Below are 24,890 nucleotides of genomic sequence, written 5' to 3'. Positions count from 1 at the left end.
AGAAATAGACAAAGTCTGTATTTTTATAAATCTAAAAATAGAATTACCTGAAGGCTACAAAAAAACCCTAGGGCAGCTAAGAAAACACCCAAAAACCCTAATCCGCGCTAATCCCATAATTAGCTGGCAAAATAGTGATTTTTGCCAAAAATAGCAAAATTTAGATAATTGCGGAAATTGAAAATACTCTCTGAGAGATGTCTCAAAACAGACAAGACCTTATTCTGACTTTTAAACTAAAAGTTATTAAGGAAAAACAAATACTACTATAAATAGCAAAAACACTATTTTCGAGGCCTTAACGAAGGAATTTCCCTAAATTTAGGCGATGCTCATAGTTGAGTCTGGATCAAAATGTTGTTTCCCTTCAACCTACCAAATTTCATGCAATTTCGACATTGTTTCCCCAATGGCCTCTACTGGCACCCCCCCTTGATCTTGCGTTGTGACTTCCGGTGCCCTTACTACTCCAAGAAGGCATGTATCGTCTGTTCTACATCACTAGAAGATATCTTGTTTCTTTTGAAATGCAAAATTATTGTAAATATGAAGTTTGGTGTGATATTGTTGTCAAGGATGTTAGTCATTTCCTCCTTTGGTGTAGCCTTGGCAATATGATAGGCATGCTACCCATGATGGCCATAGAAATACATTTACCTTTACAATTAGAAAGTTTGAATGTGTCCTTTTGCCAACTAAGAATAAAAGAGCTCCTAAATCTTTCAAAGAGCAGGGCAGTAATTTTCTTATTTTTTCCAATTGCAATATAAGATAAAAGTACTGGGGTAGTGTACATGTTGGTGGCTAAAGAAAAAAAGGAAGCTTGTTAGTGTACTATGTAGCCTAGCTAACAAAGTGCACTATCGAATCAATCTAAAGGAGCATGAGGAATTGAATAGGCAAGTTATGACTCCTTGTGTAGTACCAACCTTACTCATGCCAAAGGAGGATGGCACTTGATAGATTTGCGTTAATAGCCGCACCATGAACCAAATTATAATTAAATTATCTGGTCATATTCCAAGAATTGATTACTAAAAAAGAAATTGAAGAGCAAGAGAATGCCTAAAAAACTTTAGACTGAAGCTATTGATTATGCAATCTATATGTCCAATCGTTTCCCACCTTCTTGTGTTTGAGAGCATAACATATCCACACGTACTAGATCACGAGAGGTCCAAGCTAGATAACGAGAGCAAAAATTATGCCTTCATTCACTATGATCCAAGCTCTAAAGGCTATAAGCTTAAAAATCTAAACACTGGAAAATTAATTGTCAATTGAGATGTGGAATTCGAAGAAGAAGGTATGTGAGATTGGAGCACCCAAGAAGAAGAAAAATATGATTTCTTTCCATTGCTTGAAGAGGAAGAGCATTTGAATAAAGTTCAAGAAGAGCTTGACACTCCACCTCCATCACCAAAATCTCCCATTTATGAAAGTCCATCCTCGTAATCATCACTAAAAGGAAGTGACGAAGAAGAATGAGAAGTCTACAGGATCTCGATGATTCAACAGAGAATATAGATGATCTAATGCTCTTTTATCTATTTGCTAATTGTGAACCTACAAGAATTAAAGAAGTTGTGCAAGATAAGAAATGGAAGAAGAGATCAAGGTAATAAAGAAGAATGATAAATGAAGGTATCTTGATTGTTTGTTTGTATATAAATGATTTGATTTTTATAAGAAACAATCCAAGTAAGTTTGAGGACTTTAAGAAAGCAATGATTAAGGAGTTCGAAATGACAGATATTTGCCTTGTGAAGCAAATGGAAGTTGTGATATTTATTTCCCAAGAAGGATATGCTAAGGAGATGTTAGGAACTTGTTGGTTCTTAAAGGGAATGGGTGGGAAGTGTTTGAAAATAGATGTGAATTGTAGGTGAATTGATTTAAAGGCATAGAGAAATATTAAGAGCGAAAGGAAATGCAATAAGGAAGAGTTAAGTGCTTACAATTCACATCCATTTTCATCCATGGCTTTATCCTTTTGATTACTAATTAAGCATGTGTTCTCACCAACTATGTGATTATAATGTTACATGTGCCAATAGCTCTAACTAACTCTATCCAAATCCTAACATGTGTAACTAACAAACTAACTCTATCCAATTTTGGGACTAACTTTTAATTGAATGGATGGAACTTCAAGAAGTATTAGGATATTACAACAGATATGAGATTCCTAACACTCCCCTCCCTTTCAAAATAGCCCACAAGGTGTTGTTATTGTTGGCATCATCATCAAAGGAAATCTTCCAATGAACCAATATCTTAGTGACATCTTGATCACCATATTCATACACTTCTCTTTGACTAGTGGTCTCATGTACTTTCAAAATCCACTTAAATTCTTGAGCCCTCAATGGTTCTTTGATCTTCAAGGTCTTATTATTTCTTTAGACCTTGGAATGTTCTTGGATCCTTAAGCCCTCATTTGATTCTTGAACCATTGGAATTGTTGGCTCTTGCATCTTTGATTATTGAATCACTGACACTTGGATTTTTGATTCTTGAATCCTGAACTCTTGAATGGCAGCCTTTATTGGTGCATTAAGAATTGGTTCTGAGTCCACTGACATGAAATTCATGGGCTTTTGCATCTTGGATTCTTGGGTGATAATCTCCTTTGATGCATCAAGGATTGGTGTTCAAAACCTGTCTTGTAACGCATATGAAATCCACCCAATTTGTGCATAATTCCGATGCCTGCACATCTTGAAAATATTCCCACCCCTCTCCTTACATGTAATCAGAGGCAATAAAAAACATGAGGTGTGGTGGCGTGTTTTCTAGAGCAAAGAATTCATAGAGATTGAGAAGCCGCTGAAAAGGATCTCCACCTTTGAATGTAAACTCAATGAAAGCTTGATGAGTTGCAATAGATTTGGTCATTTCAAGATCAATAGCTCTAATACCATTTCTTAGGTCCTCAATGGTTCCTAAGGGAGATGGGTGGGAAGTGTATGGAAATGGATACGAAATGCAGGTGAGTTTACTTGATTCGAGGTAGTCTCTCTCCATAAAAAATATTAAGAGAGAAAGAAAATGCACTAAGCAAGAAGTTGGTTTGTTTTTTAAAATGTTATAGATTAAGGTAACGTGCAACATAAAATCCAAGCTCTTATCTTGTTGGCCACACATGGCTTAATCCTAATGGCTTATTAAGAGCTCTAACTAACTCTATTCTAATCCTAACATGTGTAACTAACTAACTAACTCAATCCTATCTTGGGACTAAGTACTAATTGAAGGGATGGAACTATAAGAAGTATTAGGATATTAGAACAAATATGAGATTCCTAACATGAGATCCTAAAGAAATTTTAGATGTCAAATTACAAACTAGTTTGTACTCTTGTGGAATGTGTAGTGAAGTTGTCAAAGCATGACAATAGAGAGAGGGTAAATCAAACATTCTTCAAGAGTTTGGTTGGAAGTTTGAGGTAGCTAATATGCACAAGACCAAACATTCTCTTTGGCGCTGGACTTCTTAGTCGCAACATAGAAGTACCAACCATGACTCATTTGAAGACAACCAAGAGTATTATTCGTTATATGAAAGGTACACTAGATTTTGGACTATAGTATTCACCCTCTAAAGTGTTTAAACTTGTTGGCTACAGTAATAGTGATTAGGCTGGGGACACCAATGATAGAAAGAGTGATAGTGGGTTTGTATTCTATATGGGTGATATTGCATTTGCATGGACATCCAAGAAGCAACCAATTGTGACTGTATGTTGCTACTACCTCTAGTGTTTGTCATGCAATTTGGCTTAGAAATTTGTTGAAGTAATTGTGAGAAACTAAACCACATGATGTCAAGTAGAGGCTGAAGCTTTCTTTTTAAAAATGACTCTAGCTCCTCCTCACCTCCCTCCCTTACCCCATCCTCACCCTTTCCACTCCCGTCCTCTCCCCCTCCCCCTCCCTCTCCCTCTCCCTCCCACTCAACCATCACCTTCTTTCTTTCCTTTTTTGCCAACCTCACATTTTCCCTCTCCTTCTCCCATATGCTTTCCTCCACAGTTTGGACTTTTCCCATATCCTTATCCTCCTCCTCCTCCACTGCCTTTGTCCTCCCCTTCCTCACCACCTCAGGGGTCTAACCAAGCTCTACCTAAACGACCATCCCTTGTACCTGCACCTTTAACCATTCCAAGTTCCCCCTCCATTGAAACCTCTCTAAACACCCCTCCTAACCTCAATCCTTTGTCCTTGGGGGCAACAAGAGGCCTTTTCATATTGATGCAAATAGGGATGGCAATTTCTACCCAATCCGTGGGTATCCGGTCCGGCCCGACCCTAATGGGTCGGATTTTACTCGATCCGATAAAAAATAGGGTCGGGTTTGGGTTTTTTTAAAAAAACCCCGAAGTGGGTCCGGGTCGAGTCCGGGTTTTAGCAAAAACCCGACCTGAACCCGACTCGACCCGTTTACAACTTAAGTAAAATTACTAAAATACCTACCTATATATATATATATATATATATATATATATATCACTTATGTCAAACACTAACTCATTTCTCTGATATCTCTTAGCTCTAGCCGCCTCTCTCAGTGCTCTCACCTCACCCTCAATAACTCTCTATCTCATTTTCTCTCAAGCCACCCCACACGGTCTCACCTAGTCTGGCAGTCACCCTCACCCTCACCCTCATTCACTCACCGTCCCACCCTCACCTTCACTCTCATCACGTGGTGGTTGCTATTTGCCAGGGAGAAGCACGGAGGTTAGATCGGAGAGAGATGTGCGAGGTTTAAGCCGTGACAGGTAGAGAGGCCCACTGCTGATCATCGGAGATCTTGGTGGTCTGAGATAGAGAGAGGCCGAGTAGGAGTCCAAGATCGAAGATAGAGCCTTGGTGGACCGAGTTCTCCAATATTTTTTTTGGGTTCTTTTTTTTTTTTTTTTTTTTGGGTTCGTGTTTGTGATTCTGTGAATCTATGTTTGTGGATCTGTGTTTGTGAATCTGTGTTTGAAAGGGAAACTCTTTTTTTTTTTTTAAGATTGTATGGCACAACAGTGGCTGACACAACGACGTCGTTGAGTTCTTCTTCAGGTCTCGTGGCATTCAACCTCTCTTCAGACAATATATGGTGGATTTTATGTGTACATGTCAAATTCAAAGTAAAAAAAAGAGAATGCCAGAAACTTTTTCAATATTTCGTTATACTTTTATATGTATATCTGAAAATCTCATTACATAAACACAAATTGTGACAAACACAACCATATTTTGTATGTGTACGCCGTTGAGTTCAATTCTTTTTTTTTTTTTTTGGTTGGACTAAACGGGGCCCACGAAGCCCGGTGGGGCGGGTCTGGGTTCCGGAAAAAAAACCCGTTTAGTAATTGGGCCAAGTTCGGGTCGCAGGTCTAGACCCGCGGGTCGGGTTCGGGTATGAAAAGACCCGGCCCGAACCCGACCCGTTGCCATTCCTAGATGCAAAACTGTTTTCTTTTTCTTTTGATGGGGGGTGGTCAGATTTGTATGCTATACATGAGACACGTCGGAATGTTAAGAGCTCTATTTGGGTTGGACGTAGGGGCATAGAGTGGTTACTTACTTGTCTCGAAGATATACGAGATTGGGTGCCTGGCCATGTTTTACTTTGTAAGAGATTCAGGGAAAATGGGAAGTTGTTAGAGTTCTGTGGGAGATCTAACAAAGCTAGTCTGTTTGTTGTTATTGTAGTATATTTTGGAGGGTCTAGGAGAGCTTGTATTATGATACTAGCAAGCTCTAATAAAGCTGGTTGGTCTTTGTTTCAGAATGAGCTTGGGAATTTTTGCTCTAGTGCTAAATCGGTCTATCTGGCCAAATTTTCTGTTTATAATGATAGTGGAGGTGGTCAGCTTGCTAGTGATGGCCAGAGTGGGAAGAGTATGTCTATTTATGGTAATATGTAGAAAATCAGGAATTTTGAAAAAAAAAAAAGGAACTAAATGGGGGTAGAACGTGATTCATGGAGATTTTTTAGAAAATGGTTCAGCTAGAAATGGCAATGGTTTAGCTTTATATGGCAAAGCCACGCGGGCATTTAAGTTTAAGTTGACTCCTGCTTTGTTGGCTTTGAGGGTGTGCAAGCCTGAGGGAGGGAGACGTGTTGTTGTAAGTTATCTGGATGTTAAGGAGATCAGTTGGACCAAGAATTTTAGTGGTGGGCTAGAAGTCTCAAAACAAATAGGTGGGCTTGTTGAAGCCCAACCCGTTGTGCAAATGTCTTCAATTAAGTAGGGCAGTTTGGTCTAGCCTAGTTTTTTTCAAGTGAAGTCAAATGCTTAGTCGACGTGGGTAATCAGCGAGAGCTTGAGAGCTGTGTTGTTTGGTGATTCCGAGGCGCCGGAGAGCATAGCGGTGCCGGATCTAGTTCTCAGTGCCTCTGCCCTCAACGTTGACCCAATCCATGGTGCCTCGATGACTTCTTCGTCTGCCATTTTGGAGAGAGCCAATCCCGATGTAGAGTTTAGTATGATGATGGCTTCAATTTATGAGCTGGAGCTTGATGGGTGCACGCCGATGGAGGATTCCGATGCACTGGGGGCTGATATGGTGGATTCTGGCGCCAGCAAGGTAGGTTCTACTTTGGCAAGTATGGCAATGGTGTCTCTAGCTCTACAAAATGGGTCACAGGCACATCGTCGGCAACAATGGGTGAAATGGAATCGTTTTTCCCTTTTGGCTAAGCTGGGTAATGAGATGGGTACTGAGTTTGGGGAAGGGGAATGAGATGGGTAATGAGATGGAATCGTTTTTCCCTTATGAAAGTGTCTCTTCTAGGAGTAGGAGTAGGAGCAGAGCTCTTTCGAATGCTATGGGCGTTGTTGGTAGTTTTTAATGAATTTACACCTACTTTCTTAGAACGTAAGGGGGCTTAACAATCCTCGAAAGAGACAGGTTTGTAAAATCTTCTAAAAGAGTGGAAATGTGATATTGTTTGTTTTCAAGAAACGAAAGTAGCTTCTCTCAACACTGCTTTTGTTCGAAGTTTATGGGGAAGTCCTTTCATTGATTGGGTTGCTTTGGATGCTGTCCAAACTTCGGGAGGGATCTTGCTGGTTTGGGACAAGAGGGTTTTTGAAAAGATGGATGTTATTGTTGGACATTTTTTTGTCAGTGTCTTATTGAGAGGGGTAGTGGATGACTTTGTTTAGGCTTGTACAGGTGTATATGGCCCCAATGATGACAGTCAGCGGTCTTTTTTGTGGGAGAAGTTATTACAGGTGCGAGCCAGGTGGCCCATGGCATGGTGTTTAGTAGGGGATTTTAATATTATCAGGTACCCAAGTGAAAGACTTGGTTGTGAGTCGTTCAGCCCTGCTATGTTTACCTTCTCAGACTTTATAAAGAGTAATTCTTTAGTAGATTTACCGTTAGAGGGGGCTTCCTTTACTTGGTTTAGAGATTCTGGTATCCCCTCTATGTCAAGAATTGACAGAGCTTTGGTTTCTCTAGATTGGGAGGAACATTTTGAGAATATATCCCAAAGGGTGCTTTCGCGTGTTATTTCAGATCACTGTCCGCTTTGGTTGGAAGCTGGTGTTGTTCGACGAGGCCGCAGTGCCTTTAAATTTGAAAACATGTGGCTGCAAGTTGAGGGTTTTGTTGATAGAGTGCAGCAATGGTGGGTTGGTTACAATTTTACAGGCCGTCCAAGTTTTATTTTGGCACAAAAGTTGGAAGGCTTTGAAAGCTAATTTAAAAAAGTGGAACAGGGAGGTGTTTGGTGATTTGGCTTTTAGAAAGAAGAATTTGCTGACTGAACTTATGGGTTTAGATGCTAGAGAGGAGTTGGTGGATCTATCGAATGAGGATCAAAATCGATGCATTTAGCTCAAAGGGGACATAGAACATTTGGCTTCTCTTGAGGAAATTTCCTGGAGACAAAAGTCTCGTGCTTTGTTTGTGAAGGAGGGAGATAATTTCATGTAGACGTAGTTCTTGTAATGCTTATATATTTCATGTAGAGTAAAGTAATTTGTTTCATTTTTCTCAATCAAGAGTACTTGACAATTTCAATTTGTATATTGCACACTCTTTGAACTTTCATCATACACTTGCAATGTAAGCCTAATGGTGTTATTTGCTAGTGGAAGAACACTACAACTAAGTAGATTTAACATTTACATATGTGATATTACTATAGAAGATAGGAAGAGAATTTATTTAACGAGATCAGAGCTCACTTTTGTCTTGGAATCTTTAGCATTAGATTTTATGTATGCATAAACAAAAGTGTTTCAATTGATATATGTTACTCTAAACAAAAAATTATAATCTCTAACGTTGCTCCTAAGCTAGTCATATAATTTCATTGAGATTTGCATGATATTTTATGAAGAAATTCTTACAGTAATGCTGTGAATAGATTAGTCAGGATAACAAAAGTGGATTTAATCAGGTAGAAATGCAAAAGTACAAAGACCATCAGGCATTAAATGAAGAGTTTTTTTTTTGAGAAAACAAACACTAAAAGCAGAGTTGAAGCGGCTAATTGAAGTTTTACAATAAGCAAGTGCAACTCTAAAACTCAGGGTAAATAAAAAATTAGATTATAAGCTAATTAATAGGCAATAATTAGCAATATTCAAATACAAAATAACCCGCTTATAGAACTGCAAAACAAGTAGCAGCTACATATATACGTAAACCCTTCAGGGTAAGAATTGATAGCTGTTATTATTTGGTTTACCAAAAGAAACTGTTTATTTTTCTTTCCTTTTTTTTTTTTTTTTTCCCTTTTCTTAAGACAGAAACCATAAGATTTTGCAGTACTTTATCTTTTCTTGATTAGATGTTACATGGTACTATTTTTTAAATCACTTATTAGGTTTGTTCAGTATTTTTCTTAAAAGGATCTTTATTTTGAGCAGTTGGATCTCTCACTCTCTCACACACACACACCTTAGAAATCATAAAATCATAGTGAATGCATGAACAAAGCGATCAAGGAATGGACAATGACATATTTTTCTATAGATAGAAAAAAGGGTTTTTCTCTTAGTCAAAAAAATGAGAAAAAAAAAAGGGTTTTTCTATAAGTAGAAAGAAGTGTGAGAAAGAGATTGAAACCTTGAGCTGGCGTATTCAAAGAGCTTTCCTGTTTCAGAAAAGACCATGAGACCAATTTCAGCATCGCAGAGAGTAGAGAGCTCAAAAGCTTTCTTAAAAAGTCCTCTCCTCCTTTTTGAGAATGTCACCTGCCTTGCCGTCGTGTTGTCAATCTTCTTAATCTGAATTTTCCTCCTCGTCATTTTCCCAGATATTAGGTTATCAGACCCTTTACTTCAAAGTTCAAACCAAATTATTAGCCCAACCTTGTATTCCAGAAATAGAAACTATTTGCATACAAAGTTGTGAGAGAGAGAAGAAAAGAGATAGCCTACACGGTCCACGCATCAGAATTCGGAGATACATCCTAATTTCTATTTTATTCTCTAAAAACTTATTTTATCTTTTTTTACTATCCTATTTTACGACTGGCGCAACATCTTAATTTTTATTTTTACAACCAACACAATTAAATAATATAACTACACTATAAAATATTATAAATCTCTCCTCTCTTTCTCTCTACCACACCATTAGATATTTGCAAATAAAATAATCTTTTTTCTTTTTTCATCCTAAGCTACAGTTGGTAAAAATAAAAATAAAAAAAATAAACCCACCCCAGATGTTGCTGCTTTTTACCTTGTTGGTTGCTAAAATAGTAATTGAGGAGATTTGCACCACCAATGTTAGTGCTATGACAAACAAAACTGTTGTTTCTCAACAACAACCACAACAACAAAAAAAAACTGTTGTGTAGCATGGAACCACACCAATTTAATTTTAACATTAAATTTATTATTATTATGAATTATATATTAAAGATATTTTCTTAATTTGTTTAATGTTACCTCGTCATTTGAAGATAAACACAACCATAATAAAAGTTAAATTATAATTTTTATCTATTCTTATTTTTGTTTATATATATATATATATATATATATATGTATATATTATTTAAGTTCCTTTATTTACATTTGAATCTGGTTTTTCAGTCAATCTCTATCCAATTCTACCGTCAAGTCCTATTTCTCTCCAATAGCAAAATTAAGTCATTTTTCAGAAGAGTTACATTGAAAAAAATCTATAATTTAAATGACTGAATTGAAAAGGAAAAATTAAAACTATAGGAACAAATTGAAAACTAGATAAGGTTAGATGATGCAGTTTTGTATTTAGTCTTTCAAAAAGTTAGGCCAAGAGCCTTGTGAGTAAGTAATATTACCCAATTCTTACATAGAATAGACCTTGAATTCAAATCCTGAATATATAAAAATGAAATAAAATAAAATAAATAAATAAATTAAAAAACTCTAGTTAGGTGGTGTGCAGTTGAATTTGAAAACTAGAGAGACTAAAATAAAGTTCAAGACAAGGTTATTTACAGCTAAACATAAAGAGAAAAGATATTTATTTATTTATTTATTTTGTATGAAGATGCTAAATAAAGTTAAGAACAAATTAATATTGTTTCTAAATAATTTGTAGGTTTTAGTTTCATCCTTGAACCAATGCTTGTTCTAACTTAATAATTCAATGATGTTTCTAAAAAAAATAAAATAAAACTTATTTCAATGTTAAAATTGTTCCACATTCCTTTTAAAAATTGAATGCAGAGTGATTTTCATTTTCATGAAATTGCTTTACAAAAGCATGAGACTAAAGAGTTCAAACAAAATTAGAAAACTGCTGTTTATTTATATATGGTTTGGCCTTATTATAATTTAGGTCATAAAGTTTTTATTATTATATTTAACACCCTATAATTTGGACTAAAATGAAACTAAGTTGCATTTTGTGAACAAATCATTTATTCCCTTTTGCTTTGTGTGTATCACAACTTAGTCTCACAAACTTTTCAATTACTACATTTTCACCCCTAAAATTTTTAAAATAAAATCTAAAACTTTAATTTGAATGGGATTTTATTGATTTCATCTTAGTCATCTTATGGGTAAAATGTAATAAACGAATGGTTGTAAAACTAAATTGTAATTGGACAATATCATAGGTGGATATAGTGGCAGAGCATCAAAGGGGCCAGGGTGGGGAGGGCAACCCAAAATTTAAAAAAAAAAAAATCTTGAATATTTCTTACTTTATTTTTTTTAATCCTTAAAATTTTTATAAAAAACGATCTTATATATATGAAATGGCAAAGTTGCTTGACTTCTTACATCCTAAATCTTCGTTAAAATTTTTAAATATCTATAAATAAAATTATTATTTTTAAAGTAAATAATTTATTTAAGAAAGTATAAGGTTATTTATATTTATTTAAATAGAATCACAATTTCATTAGGGTTGGACATTTATAAATTATATTGAACATGATTATGCTAACAATTATCTCAAGTAATAATGAGAAAGCAAAAGGGTAATTTTATATCTTAAAGGTAAAATCGTAACATTTGATCGTAATTTCATTTGCTCCATATAAAAAAAATCTTTAAATCTTAATAATTAAAACTACAGGTCACAGGCTACAAACAAAACCATTGGACTAAAAGATATCATGAAATCAAATTTTAACTACTAAGATGTATCCACAAGGTTGAGTCTGATTATATGTGAGTATGAACAATTGATTTTAATTAGTACCATGAGGATTCAATTTAAAATCAAGGACAGGTCATAATCCTATTTAATTAAACTAAAAATAATTGCAAGGTTGCACGCACTTGATTAATCCAATTATCAAATACTAATGATTCCTTAATTATTCTTGTAATTATCCTTTAAAAGGGGCTGTGGGGGCCTGACGACTGAGGAAGGGATTGCTAAGCTGTTAATCTTGTTATTAAGACATCACGTGCCCAAGGAGGGAATTCACCCGAGGAGAGGAGGAGAAGAGACAAAAGTCTCTTGGGAGCTCTAGGTGGGAAGGATAGGTGGAGGAGAGAGAGTCATGGAAAGTAGGGGAAGTTTCCAATGAGAAGTAGCCTGTTGCCTCCGCATTAAATGGTGGGCAACAGTTTTATCAGCCACATTGATGAGGAAGTGACATGAACAGTGTAATTCACAGCTAAGCAGTTTCTTCTACCACCTTCAGCAGATGTTTAAGGGGACAGGTGTCATGATGAGAATTTGGTTAGGTAGAGATGAGGGGTCAAGCTGTAAAAAGGAAGTGAGTATATAGGGAGAGGAAATTTCTAGAAAAGGGGATCAAAGCAGAATTCTCAGAAAGATAAGAGTTGGAATAAGAACATTAAAGGAAGAGAGTGAATAGTGTTTCGTTTTGAGTATTATTTGCCTCCTCGGGCAAGTTTGTAATAAGCCTATTTCATATAATAATTCATGGCCATTAGCTTTTCTTCCCTGTTTTTGTCCTCGGGCTAAGCCCTCCCTTTTTGTTTGACCCACTCTCTCACAAATACATTGATTTGGGCCTGGTTGAATTGTGCAAACCTTATTATTCTAAGTGGGCTTGGGCTATTTGATTCCTGAGTCCTTACAATTGGCGCCATTTATAGGAACATCAAGGTGTTATGGGATTGTCCTGATTAGTTATGGCTAACGTAGGACAAGATAGGGAGGAATCCGTAGGTTCATAAAGGGAAAACCAATTTGTCAACTTTGAGCGAATGAGAGATAGGCAACATACACGGAGTGTTATGGTGGAGTCTTACCACATAGAACGCACAGAGAGGAGTCCCTCAAGGACAAGGAGCCATGTTTCCCATGAACAAGAGACACGGAAATTACAACTACAGATAGCTCACCTGTGCAGGAAGTTGTGGAGTAGAAAGCATGTTTGGTGGAGTCCTTTGCCCCCATCAAGTGGTGGATCAGGGGAAAGCAGGGATCGCTCATTCCACCATAGGTCTAGAACTCCATCCTACGAATCCTTCTCAATGTCTTCGTGCTAGGACAAGCTAGAAAAGGAAAAGTACAAGCGTGAGAAAGGGTCATCCCACCTCGACATGGGGAATGATGTGATGAGCGAAGCACTCCTACAAATATCCAAGTCACCTTTTGTTAGGAGAATCAATAATGCTAGGCTTCCCCATCGGTTTTCACAGCCTACTTTTACTATATACAATGGAAGGTTTAACCCTATAAAGCATGTGAACCACTTTAATCAAAAGATGGCAGTCCATTCTAGCAATGAATCCTTCATGTGCAAAGTTTTTCCTTCTAGCCTCGGGCCTGTGGCTATGAGGTGGTTTGATGCCCTAGATGAGGGGTGAATAAGGTCCTTTGAGGAGTTGACGAGAACATTTGGAGCAAGATTTGTCACATGTAGTAGAGTCCCTAAGTTGTTGGACTCTCTTTTGTCCATGGCTATGAGGGAGGGTAAGACTCTCAAGACCTACTCTGATAGATACTGGGAAACGTATAATGAAATAGACAGAGATTTTGAAGATGTGACAGTTAGAACATTTAAGGTAGGGCTCCCAACGGACCATGAATTGTGAAAGTCACTGACCATGAAGTCTGCCCTTAGCATGCGCCAGCTCATGGATCATATTGGTAAGTATAAGAGAGTAGAAGAAGATCAAGCCCAAGGGAAGGGAAAGGCTAAGGTCTTCCCGAAGAAAAGGGATCCTCGGGGAGGTGGATATTAGAATAATCATCCCAGAAGAGACTTTCCCAACCAGACGTCATCCTCGGGGGCTTAGGTAGTCAATTCTTTGTTCAAAGAGCCAATTAATCAGATATTGGAGAAGATAAAAAATGAGCCGTACTTTAAATGGCCCAATGAGATGGGTGGGGATGTGTCCAGAAGGAACTAGAGCCCTTATTGCCATTATCATCAGGAAAAAGGGCATACGACAGAGGACTGCAACACTTTTGCGAGATCACTTGAACCAGCTAGTAAGGGCAGGGAAGCTAAACCAGTTCTTACATCAGTCAACGAGTCAGTTCGGGTATTCTAGAGTTGGGTATCAGAGGGATGGAGTTCCTCAGCTAGCACTAGGTACAATTAATGTGATTTTCGCTAAGCCCCAGGGCAATGCAAGGACTTGTTCGGGGGTCATGTCTATGGCTATGGGCCCTAATTCGGGAGATAGGGATCGGACACTCAAAAAGGCCAAGGTGGTGGCCATACCCATTTTGGGTTTTTCAGAGGAGGATAAGAAGGGAACATTCTAACCACATGATAATGCCTTGGTAGTAACCATTAGGATTGGTGGCTATGATGTAAAAAAGGTCTTGGTAGACCAGGGAATTGGAGTGAAGATCATATACCCTGACTTGTATAAAGGATTGAATTTAAAGCCCAAGGACCTGGAAAAGTATGACATGCCGTTGATAAGCTTTAATGGGAGGATGATAGTCCTCCGTAAGATGATAAGGTTACCTGTGCAGGCTGGGGATGAGGAAGTGCAAGTCAGTTTCATTGTTGTGGAGGCCTATTCCCCTTACACAGCTATCTTAGCTAGACTTTGGCTTCATGCTATAGGAGCAATCTCGTCAACCTTACACTTGAAAGTTAAGTACCCCACACAAGGAAGAGTTGGGGAACTAATAGGAAGTCAAGTAATGGCTAGGCAATGTCTGATAGCAGCCATTACACGGAAACCCGCAAGTCAAGCAGTGGTGGAAAAGGAGCAAATCCCATAGCAATCAAAGGGTCCCGAAGTAGGACTTGGTACCGAGTCTCAGGGGGTGCTATCCGAGGAGTTGGAAAGGATCATGATTGGGCTAGATGAAGAAAAGTTCTTTTGAGTGGGGTCTCAATTGCCCTCCTTAGAAAAGGTAGCCTTCGTGAAGTTCTTGGAGGACAACATAGATGTGTTTGCCTGGAGTACCTATGATGTACCTGGGATTAACCCTGAATTTATATGCCATCAGCTAAACGTGAATCCAGAGGCGACCCCATGAAGGCAGACACCTCGATGTTCGTCAAAAGAGCATACTGAAGCAGTAAGGGTAGAAGTAAACAAGCTTAAGCAAGCGAGGGCAATCAAAGAGGTCTTCTACCCCGAGTGGTTGGCTAATACCGTGGTAGTAAAAAAGAAAAACGGGAAGTGGCGTCTGTGCGTGGACTTCACGGATTTGAATAAAGTTTGTCCGAAGGATCCTTTCCTTGTTCCTCGGATTAATCAATTGGTGGATGCAACAGTTGGGCATCCTTGGATAAGTTTCTTGGATGACTTTCAAGGGTATCATCAGATACCTTTACCATTATCTGATAAGGAGAAAACTACTTTTCAGCCTCCCACTAGGAATTATCACTATCATGTGATGCCCTTTGGCCTTAGGAATGCAGGGTCCACATATCAGAGAATAGTGACAATAAATGGGGTACCACTATACATATCAGTCGAGCTAAGAGCAATCACATTGGGAATGACATATGCCATATGTAGGGAAAATTTAGCATAAAAGCCCAAACCCTCCCCCCTCCCCCCAACACACACACACACACACACACACACATACACACATCCGGACTTGTAAAAACCAACTATTGCAAAAAAAAAAAAAAATTGCGATAGTACTACTAGGGGTGTCAATGTTCAACCCAACCCGCGAACACGACACGAACCCGACACGGGTTTTTTCGGGTTAGGGTTGGGCCTTAATGGGTTTGAGTCATAAATGGGTCGACCCGAAAGCGACACGATAAGAAACGGGTCATAAACGGGTCAACCCGCGTAACCTGCAATAGACAGGTTTGACACGCCAATTTATTTGTGTCAACCCGAAATGACCCACTTAACACAACCTGTTTAACTCGTATAACAAATAAATATTTATTTTATTTTAAATTTGTCAAATACCTTTTATATCCAACATATATTTTAAATTTAACAAGAAAAGTAAGTGATTACAAAAATTTACAAGGGATATAATTGGAAATTGAAACTTTATAGACTCTAGAACTAATAATACTTTTTTTTTTTTTTTTTTTTTTGGGCATAGAACTTACACAAATGAAATTGGATGAGCTTGTGGAAGATGTTATGAATTTGGACATCAACAAAGAATCTATGGATGATAATCATGGTCATAGTCAGAATTAGTCTACTGTTTGCTCAAATTCTTTCAATATTGATACTTAGCATTTGGCGAGTTCCAAGAATATTATATTTTTGTTGAACTATGTTATTTTTATTTTTGTTAAACTTTGTTATTTTGTATTTAGGTTGAAGTGTATGCATTTCTTTTAGAGTGTGAATAACTTATTTCTAGATGAATGTTATATTTTTGTTGAACTATATTATTTTGAATGTGGGTTGAAGACTTGAATTGTATGCACTGTTTTTTGAGATGTAAAAAAAATTATATCTAGATGAATGTTATATTTAATATTATGCAGGTTGAAATGGGTTGTGTTACATTCGTGTCAACCCAACATGACTCGTTTATTAAGCGTGTCAAATGGGTTGGGTCAGGTCAACCCGCCTTATTAACAGGTCGGGTTAGGGTTGAAGGATCCTGACACGATTATTAAATGGGTCGGGTTAGGGTTGAGCCATTTAGTCGAATACTCCTACTTTAACACGACACGAACCCGACACGCTAACCCGAATTGACACCCCTAAGTACTACAATGCAATCCTATAGGTAGAATTGCATTGTAACTCAATTCTTAAAAATAAAAAATAAAAAAAATTATTCACTTACTTTTATCAATTCCCCTCTCTCTCTCTCTCTCTCTCTCTCTCTCTCTTTCACCGGGTTTTTGGATTTTGGGATATTTTATTTTATTGTGTAGAAATATTATTTTAATGTGTTGTATTATAAAATAAAAGTTGGGATGCTGAGAGTATTGTAAAATGGTATAGTATAATTAATAAAGTAGTTTTTTGGGATGATAAAATAGGATGGAATAGAATTTTGGGATGTGAATGCTCTAAGAGACTAGATGTTTAAGGTAGTTTTATTTGTTTTTTGATTCATGAGTTTAATCAATTCAAACTATAATATAATAAAGTACATGTTTTAGATATATATCTCGATTTAGCAATTTGGGAATTGGGATTGAAAAAAAAATATAAATCAAAGGATGTGACCACATGTACTATATATGATTAATAAATCAAACTATACAAAGATAGGAGTAGTAAGTGTAATTATTAATTTCAGAATGTTTAATATGTTCATGTTTTCTTGTTATACCAAAAATAAATATGTTTGGTGAGATTTTCAGTTGTAAACCTACTAGCATTAAAATACTAAAAATAGATATCACTTCTCTAGAAAGTAGAAACACATGAAAATTATTGAGTATGCTATATAAGTGACCTCATGTACTATTCATGATTTATGTTTTGGTTGCTATTTTGAGTAAAGTGAGAAAAAGGAACTAAAGAGTCATTCAGAATTGATTAATCAATTTTCACAAAAAAAAAAAAAAAAAAAAAACAACTGATTAATTAATTACTTGAAGAGTCATACACACATCTAGGAGATAATTAATTATTTGAGGAGTTCACTTCTAGATATTCACACTAGCACCCAAAAAAAAAAAAAAAAAGATTGACATTTGATTTTTATTCGTCTTAACTAGCCCTAACATGTTAAACATTTTTTAATGAGTTTGCTTCATGGTGATTGGTGAATACCAAATTATATAGATATGATGCAGTTTTGACAAATATATATAATTTAAAATCTTGCATTATTTTATTTACTTTTTTAGAGAGAGAGAGAGAGAGAGAGAGAGAGCCAAGACAAGACCTAGTTAAATATGGATGAAACCTGTGAAGTGCTAATCTTGAGTTGCCAAGGAAGACTAGGAAATAGAACAATCCAACCTAGAAAAATTCAAAATTCAAAATCAAAAACAAAAAAAAAAAAAAAAGCAGAAACAAAAACAAAAAACCAAAAAGAAAGCAGTGGGAGCAAATTAATATTATGAATTATAATATCACTTTTCTCAAGTTGGAGCAAGAATCTGGGTTGCAAAATCATAGGAAGCTCACAGAAGTCTTATTGCAAGAAAGATTGACTTGAAAACGTTTTTAGACCTTAAGGCTTAAACCAAAGTGTACTCAAAAGCACCATTCTTGATAAAGAAATGTTGCGAAAAATATGTAATACTAGCAATCATGCAAAGATAAACAAAACCTATTGCAGAATTGTGAATCTATTTATCAATAGTATGACTTGCCATTAGTCTCAACCCTAGACTCGACCTTTTCCAACACCCTATACTTTATTTTCCATTGTAACAAATTGACCCTTGATTCATCCATAAAAAAGATTAAGCATCCAAAATCTATCGTATACACATGCAGACTCACTTAGAATCAGCTGGTGGAAACAAATTGGCCTTACAGAAAATTAATTACAACTCTGAGCTAGGATTTGTATTTACTTAAGCATGGCCTTTTTTCATTTGTATTTGAGAAAAGAGAATCCATGCATGCTTCTTGATCTTCACTATACTTCAAATTCATTTAGGAAAAGGTAGCCTGCAAGACATAGAAAGATGCACTAAGGCAAAGAGTTTCTCTATAGTAGCAATATGCATTTCTTGCCATGCAGTCAATAATGATGGTTAAGTTGTTACGGAAACAGACAATTTGCTCGATGAGGAGTTGCAAGTGACAGCACCCTGTGGTAGCAACCATTAATTTCACCAACAAATTTATCTTTTAGTACCAGATAAACCCATTAGAACTGTAAATTAGAATATAGTACATATTGTAATACTAAATCCAGAGAAATAATTAAAACTAAGAACAAATTTATCTATTTGGTCAAGTTCCTCTATTGAAACTAGAACTATATGCTATAAGACCCCTAAATATTGAGGTTTGTGTAAATATCCATTGATTGAATCCTGAATATTATTTCATAATTCATCCAAAAAACTCAATTTTTTTAAGGATTTTACAAACTTACCCCAACTTGAGAGATATGTCTGAACTGTCATTATCTTGAGGATCAGATGAGCTGCAAATATTGGTGATTGACTCAGATGACTGACCTTGTTCAAGTACATGTGTTTGAGTGCTAAACAGATTCTCCATCTATGGAAGAGACATTTTTTTATAACTGAGATAGAAAGAGAGGAAGAATTTTTTCTCTAAAAAAAAGACCTATTACCTGTTTTAATCGTTGGTTTTCTTCCATCAGTTGGGCTCCCTGCATCAGTTGGAACATGACCCTTGCTGAAGGGCTGTGATCTCTTCCAGAAATCTTTCACCCTGAAAGACAAAAGTTTTTTATATTAAGAGACAGTACATAAATTTCAAAACTCCATTATAATGCCTGCAAACAGAGATAAAAAAAGAGAGACAAGCCTTCGTTTCTATAACATGGCTCAGGCCTACTTCAAGCTCCTTCTCTAGTTTTTGTAATTCTTCCATATCCATTCCACTGAGCTCTTCTCCCCTAATCTTCTTGTGTTAGGTGTGAACATTTCTCAACATTAATTTATTGTGGTATGTATATGTATTTACAACAACAAGATGATAGTGATGTAGCTATAATACCTCAATTCATGTGTCTTCTCCTCAATTTCCTTGCTCAACATGGCATAGGAGGTAACGTTCTCAAGCTAATTTAAAAAACATGCCGTTCATGAAGATTTTTGAAATGTGATGTGTTACCGAGCACTTTTAATGTAACAATGGCTCTAAAATATGTAAGCATTTCCTGCCTTAAATAAGAAATTTTTAGGGTTGCTGTAAATGTCAGGGTCATCATTCTAGGAGTGCAAGAAGTAGTCTTCTAAGTTGTTAAAAAAAAAAAAAATACCTAGCTTTTCTTATGGGGGTAGGATTTTCAATAAAACGCAAATTTCGAAGTTTTCATGAAAATTTCATGAGAAACTGGATAAAGAAATAATCAAGAGTCATGTTTCCTTCTTTCAATTTAGAATTCAGAATAAGATCCCATTTGTTTTGGGATGTCTCCTAAGGTTTGTATGATTTGATTTTGCAAATTTTCTAATTTTGATCTTTTTGGTGATTTTTCATATTTCTAGCCTCATTTTTTGCTTAACACGAAATAGTGTGTTTTATGGTCTACGAGCCTCCCTATGATTTATTTTCCTATTTATATGCATGGTAGCCTCCGAGGTAATTCAAAATCTCATTAATATAAATTTTAAAATGTTTTTTCTCCATTCCTTTCGGTGGACTTCAAATTTCTCCTTGGGAATTAAAGGAACCTCTTATGGATTCAAGAGTTATTATCTCAAAGTAGACGTAATCTGTTTCTTATGACTTTCCACCTCACTTATTTACCAACTAAAAAACTTTAAAACATCATACCTGTAGCTCAAGAGACAGTTGGTCCATTTTGCCAGGATTCTATGAATGTAGACTATGCCTTTCAATTACCTGCTGCATACTTCATACAACATAAGGATAGCACATTCAATTCTTTTATCTCTCTCTTATTTTAATAAAATGAAAGTGTGGAAGAACTTATAAACTACTAGTATGTATTTCTGACTCATATCTAAGGAAATAAAACTTGAGCTAGTGACTGAAGAACTAATTATTATCTCATGTTGGCATATTTGCCATTGTTTGTAGGGCCAATTGCGTTTTCCCAATTAAAATGTGAAGCACAAATATTATTTATATTGATTTACACAAACTATGTGCAAACTTCTAATTTGGTCAAACTATAAAAGGTTAACATCTATACGAACTCCTAAATTATTTATATTGATTGACACAAAGGGGTACATTATGATGCAAGAAGCATTAAAATTATCTGGGATTTTATTTTTGAATGTAATTTTTTTTTTACTTTAAATTTTAAATTGAGCTTTATTGTTGAGGGTTTTAGGTGATTTGACTAGGCATTTTTCTATATTGGTGTAATCCCTAGACCCTATTAAACTAGTGCTCTTGTAATTGTGAAAGGCAATACAATTTGAATTAGAATAATTTGATGACTTGAGAATGATGACTTTCTCTTTGTTTGGTAGTGATGCCAAATACCCTAAGGTGGTGAAGCCTAGGGCTTGCAAGCAGATTTTAGGAGGTCAAGCCTAAATTTTGTCTTGTTTATCCTTTTATTCTTCTTTTATCCTTATTTTCCTATTTTATTCTACATCAAATTGGTATTAGAACATCTAATCTCCTCCACTCAATTCAAATCAGTACAAAAAGAAAAAGAAAAAAGAAAATTAAAAAAATTAAAAAATAAAAAACTCCACCCATTAGCCCAATTTTCGAAAGAAGAAGTGAGATTAGCCCATTAAACCTATAAGCGATCAAGTTCTTTAGCTTTTAGCAACAAGTAAAGTTTCAGTCTTTTATTTTGTTGCTAAAAATGACTTCCTTTGATAAAGACTTTGAGGAGCAGCTTAAGGAGGATGTGAAAATCCTCCTTAACTCCTATTCCATCATTGATAACCTGATCACTCTTATTGATAAAGTCAAAAAATTGTTAGCAAATGTGGATCAAGCACCATCCAAATCAATGCAAGATGCACTTTTACCCTCAATGAAGGCATTGATCACTAATGAACTTTTCAGTTGCATCTTGCATTACTGAGATTACGAGGATAACAACACCAGATGCCCCATATGATGATGAGAAAATGAAGGAAATATTTCAGCTGATTGTAGCAACATTTGAAAATTTGTCTATTTGTCTCATGTGCCCAATTGTTACTATATGAAGGAGGTTTCAATTCTTGACATTGTAGCAAAGGTCTGGTCATGCTTAGTGATGCTGGACCTTGAGTGTGATGCATTGATTGTTGAGATGTTTCAAATTTTCTTTAAAATAATTAGGTCCATCTATTCACTTATTTCAGCCATGGAAACAATTATGTCTCTGGAAAAATATAAAGAAATTTTCTTGATTCTTCTCAGTCCACTTTGAGCTAGTGTAAAAAAGGAAATTCAAAAAGTTTCACCTATTTTGTACAAATTGGGGGAGCAAGTAATCACAAAGATTAATACCTAACAAGGCAAAATAATGACATCCACTCAAAAACTACCCAAAAAGATTGAGGGTAAAGCTTTTACACATGAGAGAAGTAATGTTGAGGCACCAAAAATTTGTTATGCAAAGGAGATGCACATGCCAACAACTATTCAGTTAGTACATCCTCAACCATATGTAGTAGACCAAATTCAAGTTGTTGGTGAGTCAATACTTGATGAGGCGAAAGTTCAGCAAGAGAAGAAAAATTTTGAGGGTGCGCATGATGTGTTGTGGAATTTATTAAATATGCTATAATTAGTCCTGTATGGTGCATGGAGATAAACAACTTGATGAAGTGGAGAAAGTGGATACTATGGTGATTCAAGAGAAGATTGTGTTGATTTTAAACATTGATTTTCACATTTCCGAAGAGTATCATGATGTGATGGATGCAAAGCTTTGTTATTCTACATGCTCCCAGATGTGGTTCCTACATTATAGCAAGCATTGCGTGCTAGAGTTCTCATCCTTCTCTTCTTCAAAACTCAAGGTCGAGTTTACTTCAAACACGAAAGTATGATAGAGGGAGCATTAAAACCATCTAAGATTTTATTTCCGAATGTGAAAATAATTTTGTTTTCGACTTTAAATTTTGAATTTAGTTTTAAGGGATTTGATTAGGCATTTTCCATATTGGTGTAATACCTAAACCCTATTGAACTAGTACTTTTGTAGTCGTGAAAGGTAGTACAATTTGAATAAGAATAATTTGAGAATGATGGCTTTCTCTTTGTTTGGTGGTGAATGGTGATGTCTAGGGCTTGCACGCAAATTCAAGGTGGTGAAGCCTAGTATTTGTCTTGTTTGTTCTCTTATTCTTATTTTCCTACCGTGTTCTACATCATATTAATTTCTTACTTATTTAGTAAATTTCTAATTTTTTCAGGCATCAAATAAAATTACTTAGACTTTTGGATTTGGTTCAAGCTATTGCATGAAAATGTTACATAAAAGCTGCTTGCAGGATAAATATCATAGAGTAAATACTGTTTTAGTTTTGGAAATTTTAAAGATTGAAAAGATACTCTAAATTCAAAGTAAGACTTCACAAGACTCGTGATATTAGTTTTCCATGACAGTTCATCGTGAAACCCTACAAAATCCTAGACATCTAGGTATGCACTTCTTGTTATTTAAATTAATGTTGCTAAAATTTTTAACATTAACTACATTGAAATTCCTGTTGAAAATGCTTTATCTGGTTAATTGCAATTCTTGACAACCACAATCAAAGACAAGTTGATAAGTCCCACAAATGCACTGTAAAGAGCACAATTATGATGGCAAAGACCATGTTATTATCACGATCCTGATTAATGTGACTATAAGATCAAGAAGGCATGTGTTGTCTATTCTACATCACTAGAAGATATCTTGTTTCTTTTGAAATGCAAAATAATTGTAAATATGAAGTTTGGTGTGATATTGTTGTCATGGATGTTAGAGATGGAAATCAAGATCAATTGATTGAGAACTTGAACTAGAATTGCGTTAAAATTAAGAATTAAAGCTGGAATTACAGATAAACTGGAGAAACAAGTTTCTGTCCAGGTTTGAAACTGAATTATATTCACATCAAAAACTGATTTCACTCTTACATAGCTAGCCTATTTATAATCTTTAACTATTAGGAAATAAAGTAGCTAATAGTTACATAAGTCAAAGCTGTAATTAATGAGCATACATAGCAGATTTGAGAAGTCAAAATAAGGGGCTGCTGGCAGTCCTAAGAGGTCAGAAAGTTTGGCTGGCTGGTTGTCAGTCCTAATGGTAGAGGAGGGATACATGGCAGATATGAGAAGTCAAAATAAGGGGCTGCTGGCAGTCCTAAGAGGCTAGAAAGGTTGGCTGGCTGGTTGTCAGTCCTAAGGATAAAGGGTGGCTGCATCATACTCCCCTCCATTAAGGAAACTTGCCCTCAAGTTTCAATTGGAAAATAAGGCTTCAAATGCTTCACATTGAAGGCATTAAAGATGTTTAAGTGATGGGGTAGTTGGACTGTGTAGGCATTGTCATTGATTTTAGTCAATACTTTGCATGGACCTACTTTCCTTGCTCCCAACTTGGAATAGGAGCCATGAGGACACCTTTCTTTAGTCAAAATCACCCATACAAGATCCCCTTCCTTGAAAATTAGTCTCCTTCGGTGAATATCAGCAGCAGCCTTGTAGTTTGCATTGGAATGTTCAATTCTCTCCTTGACTTGTGCATGGACAGATTGCATAAAATCTGTCATTTCTGTTGCTCTTACATTCTCCTTCTTAGAAAGTGGCAAGGGTGCCAAATCTAAGACCCTCAAAGGTTTATTTCCATACACAACTTCAAAAGGAGATGTGTTAATAGTCCGATTAAGAGAAGAGTTGTAAGCAAATTCAGCCAAGGGAAGGATACTTTCCCAATTTCTAGGATTTTCTCCAATCAAGCATCTCAAGAGATTTCCAAGACTTCGGTTGACAACTTCAGTTTGACCATCCGTTTGAGGGTGAAAAGAAGTGCTAAAGCTCAATTTAGTTCCTATCTTGCGCCATAGAGTTCGCCAAAAATGAGCCAGAAATTTAGCATCCTTGTCGGAAACAATAGATAGGGGTACACCATGAAGCTTGTAGACTTCTTTGAAAAATAAAGCAGCCACATTGGAAGCATCCGAAGTCTTCTTGCATGGGATAAAGTGAGCCATCTTAGAGAAACGATCCACTACCACCATGATTGAATCACTCTTTCGTTGTGTAGGTGGAAGGCCAAGAACAAAATCCATACTAATATATTCCCATGGTTTATTAGGCACTGGAAGAGGTAAATACAGACCTGCATTAGTGGTTGTACCCTTTCCTTTTTGACAAACTTGGCACCTTTGAACATGCCGCTCAACATCTTTAGTCATTCCCGGCCAAAAGTAGTCTTGTTTAAGGAATTCTAGGGTCTTTGATTTGCCAAAATGCCCCAAATTATGTTGTTCAACAATC

The 24,890-nt window shown here is 36.1% G+C and overlaps 2 protein-coding genes and 1 pseudogene across 4 annotated transcripts in view; 1 reads left to right on the top strand and 2 right to left on the bottom strand.

Moving 5' to 3' along the window:
- Positions 1 to 9,449, bottom strand: part of LOC115968038 (MADS-box protein JOINTLESS-like) — a 28,426-nt gene extending 18,977 nt beyond the window's left edge. For 2 of the 3 annotated variants that reach the window (XM_031087229.1, XM_031087227.1), the window contains exon 1: positions 9,088 to 9,395. In XM_031087229.1, the coding sequence (XP_030943089.1) occupies positions 9,088 to 9,269 (182 nt within the window). In that variant the 5' untranslated portion in view covers positions 9,270 to 9,395. The other variant, XM_031087228.1, reaches the window with a different exon arrangement.
- A 3,558-nt stretch (positions 9,450 to 13,007) lies between these two features.
- Positions 13,008 to 14,637, top strand: LOC115966612 (annotated as a pseudogene).
- Positions 14,638 to 18,363: 3,726 nt separating this feature from the next.
- LOC115966611 (MADS-box protein JOINTLESS-like) lies at positions 18,364 to 20,276 on the bottom strand. Its single transcript, XM_031085815.1, has 4 exons — positions 20,250 to 20,276; positions 19,078 to 19,170; positions 18,874 to 19,001; positions 18,364 to 18,583 (listed from the first exon to the last, which is right to left on the bottom strand). Exons 1-4 carry the CDS (start codon positions 20,274 to 20,276, stop codon positions 18,535 to 18,537), a joined length of 297 nt encoding a protein of 98 aa, XP_030941675.1. The 3' UTR covers positions 18,364 to 18,534.
- Positions 20,277 to 24,890: the final 4,614 nt, after the last annotated feature.

This window comes from Quercus lobata, chromosome 11 (assembly GCF_001633185.2).
Source record: "Quercus lobata isolate SW786 chromosome 11, ValleyOak3.0 Primary Assembly, whole genome shotgun sequence".
Lineage (NCBI taxonomy): Eukaryota > Viridiplantae > Streptophyta > Magnoliopsida > Fagales > Fagaceae > Quercus > Quercus lobata.
This window is presented reverse-complemented; position numbering and strand designations above follow the sequence as displayed.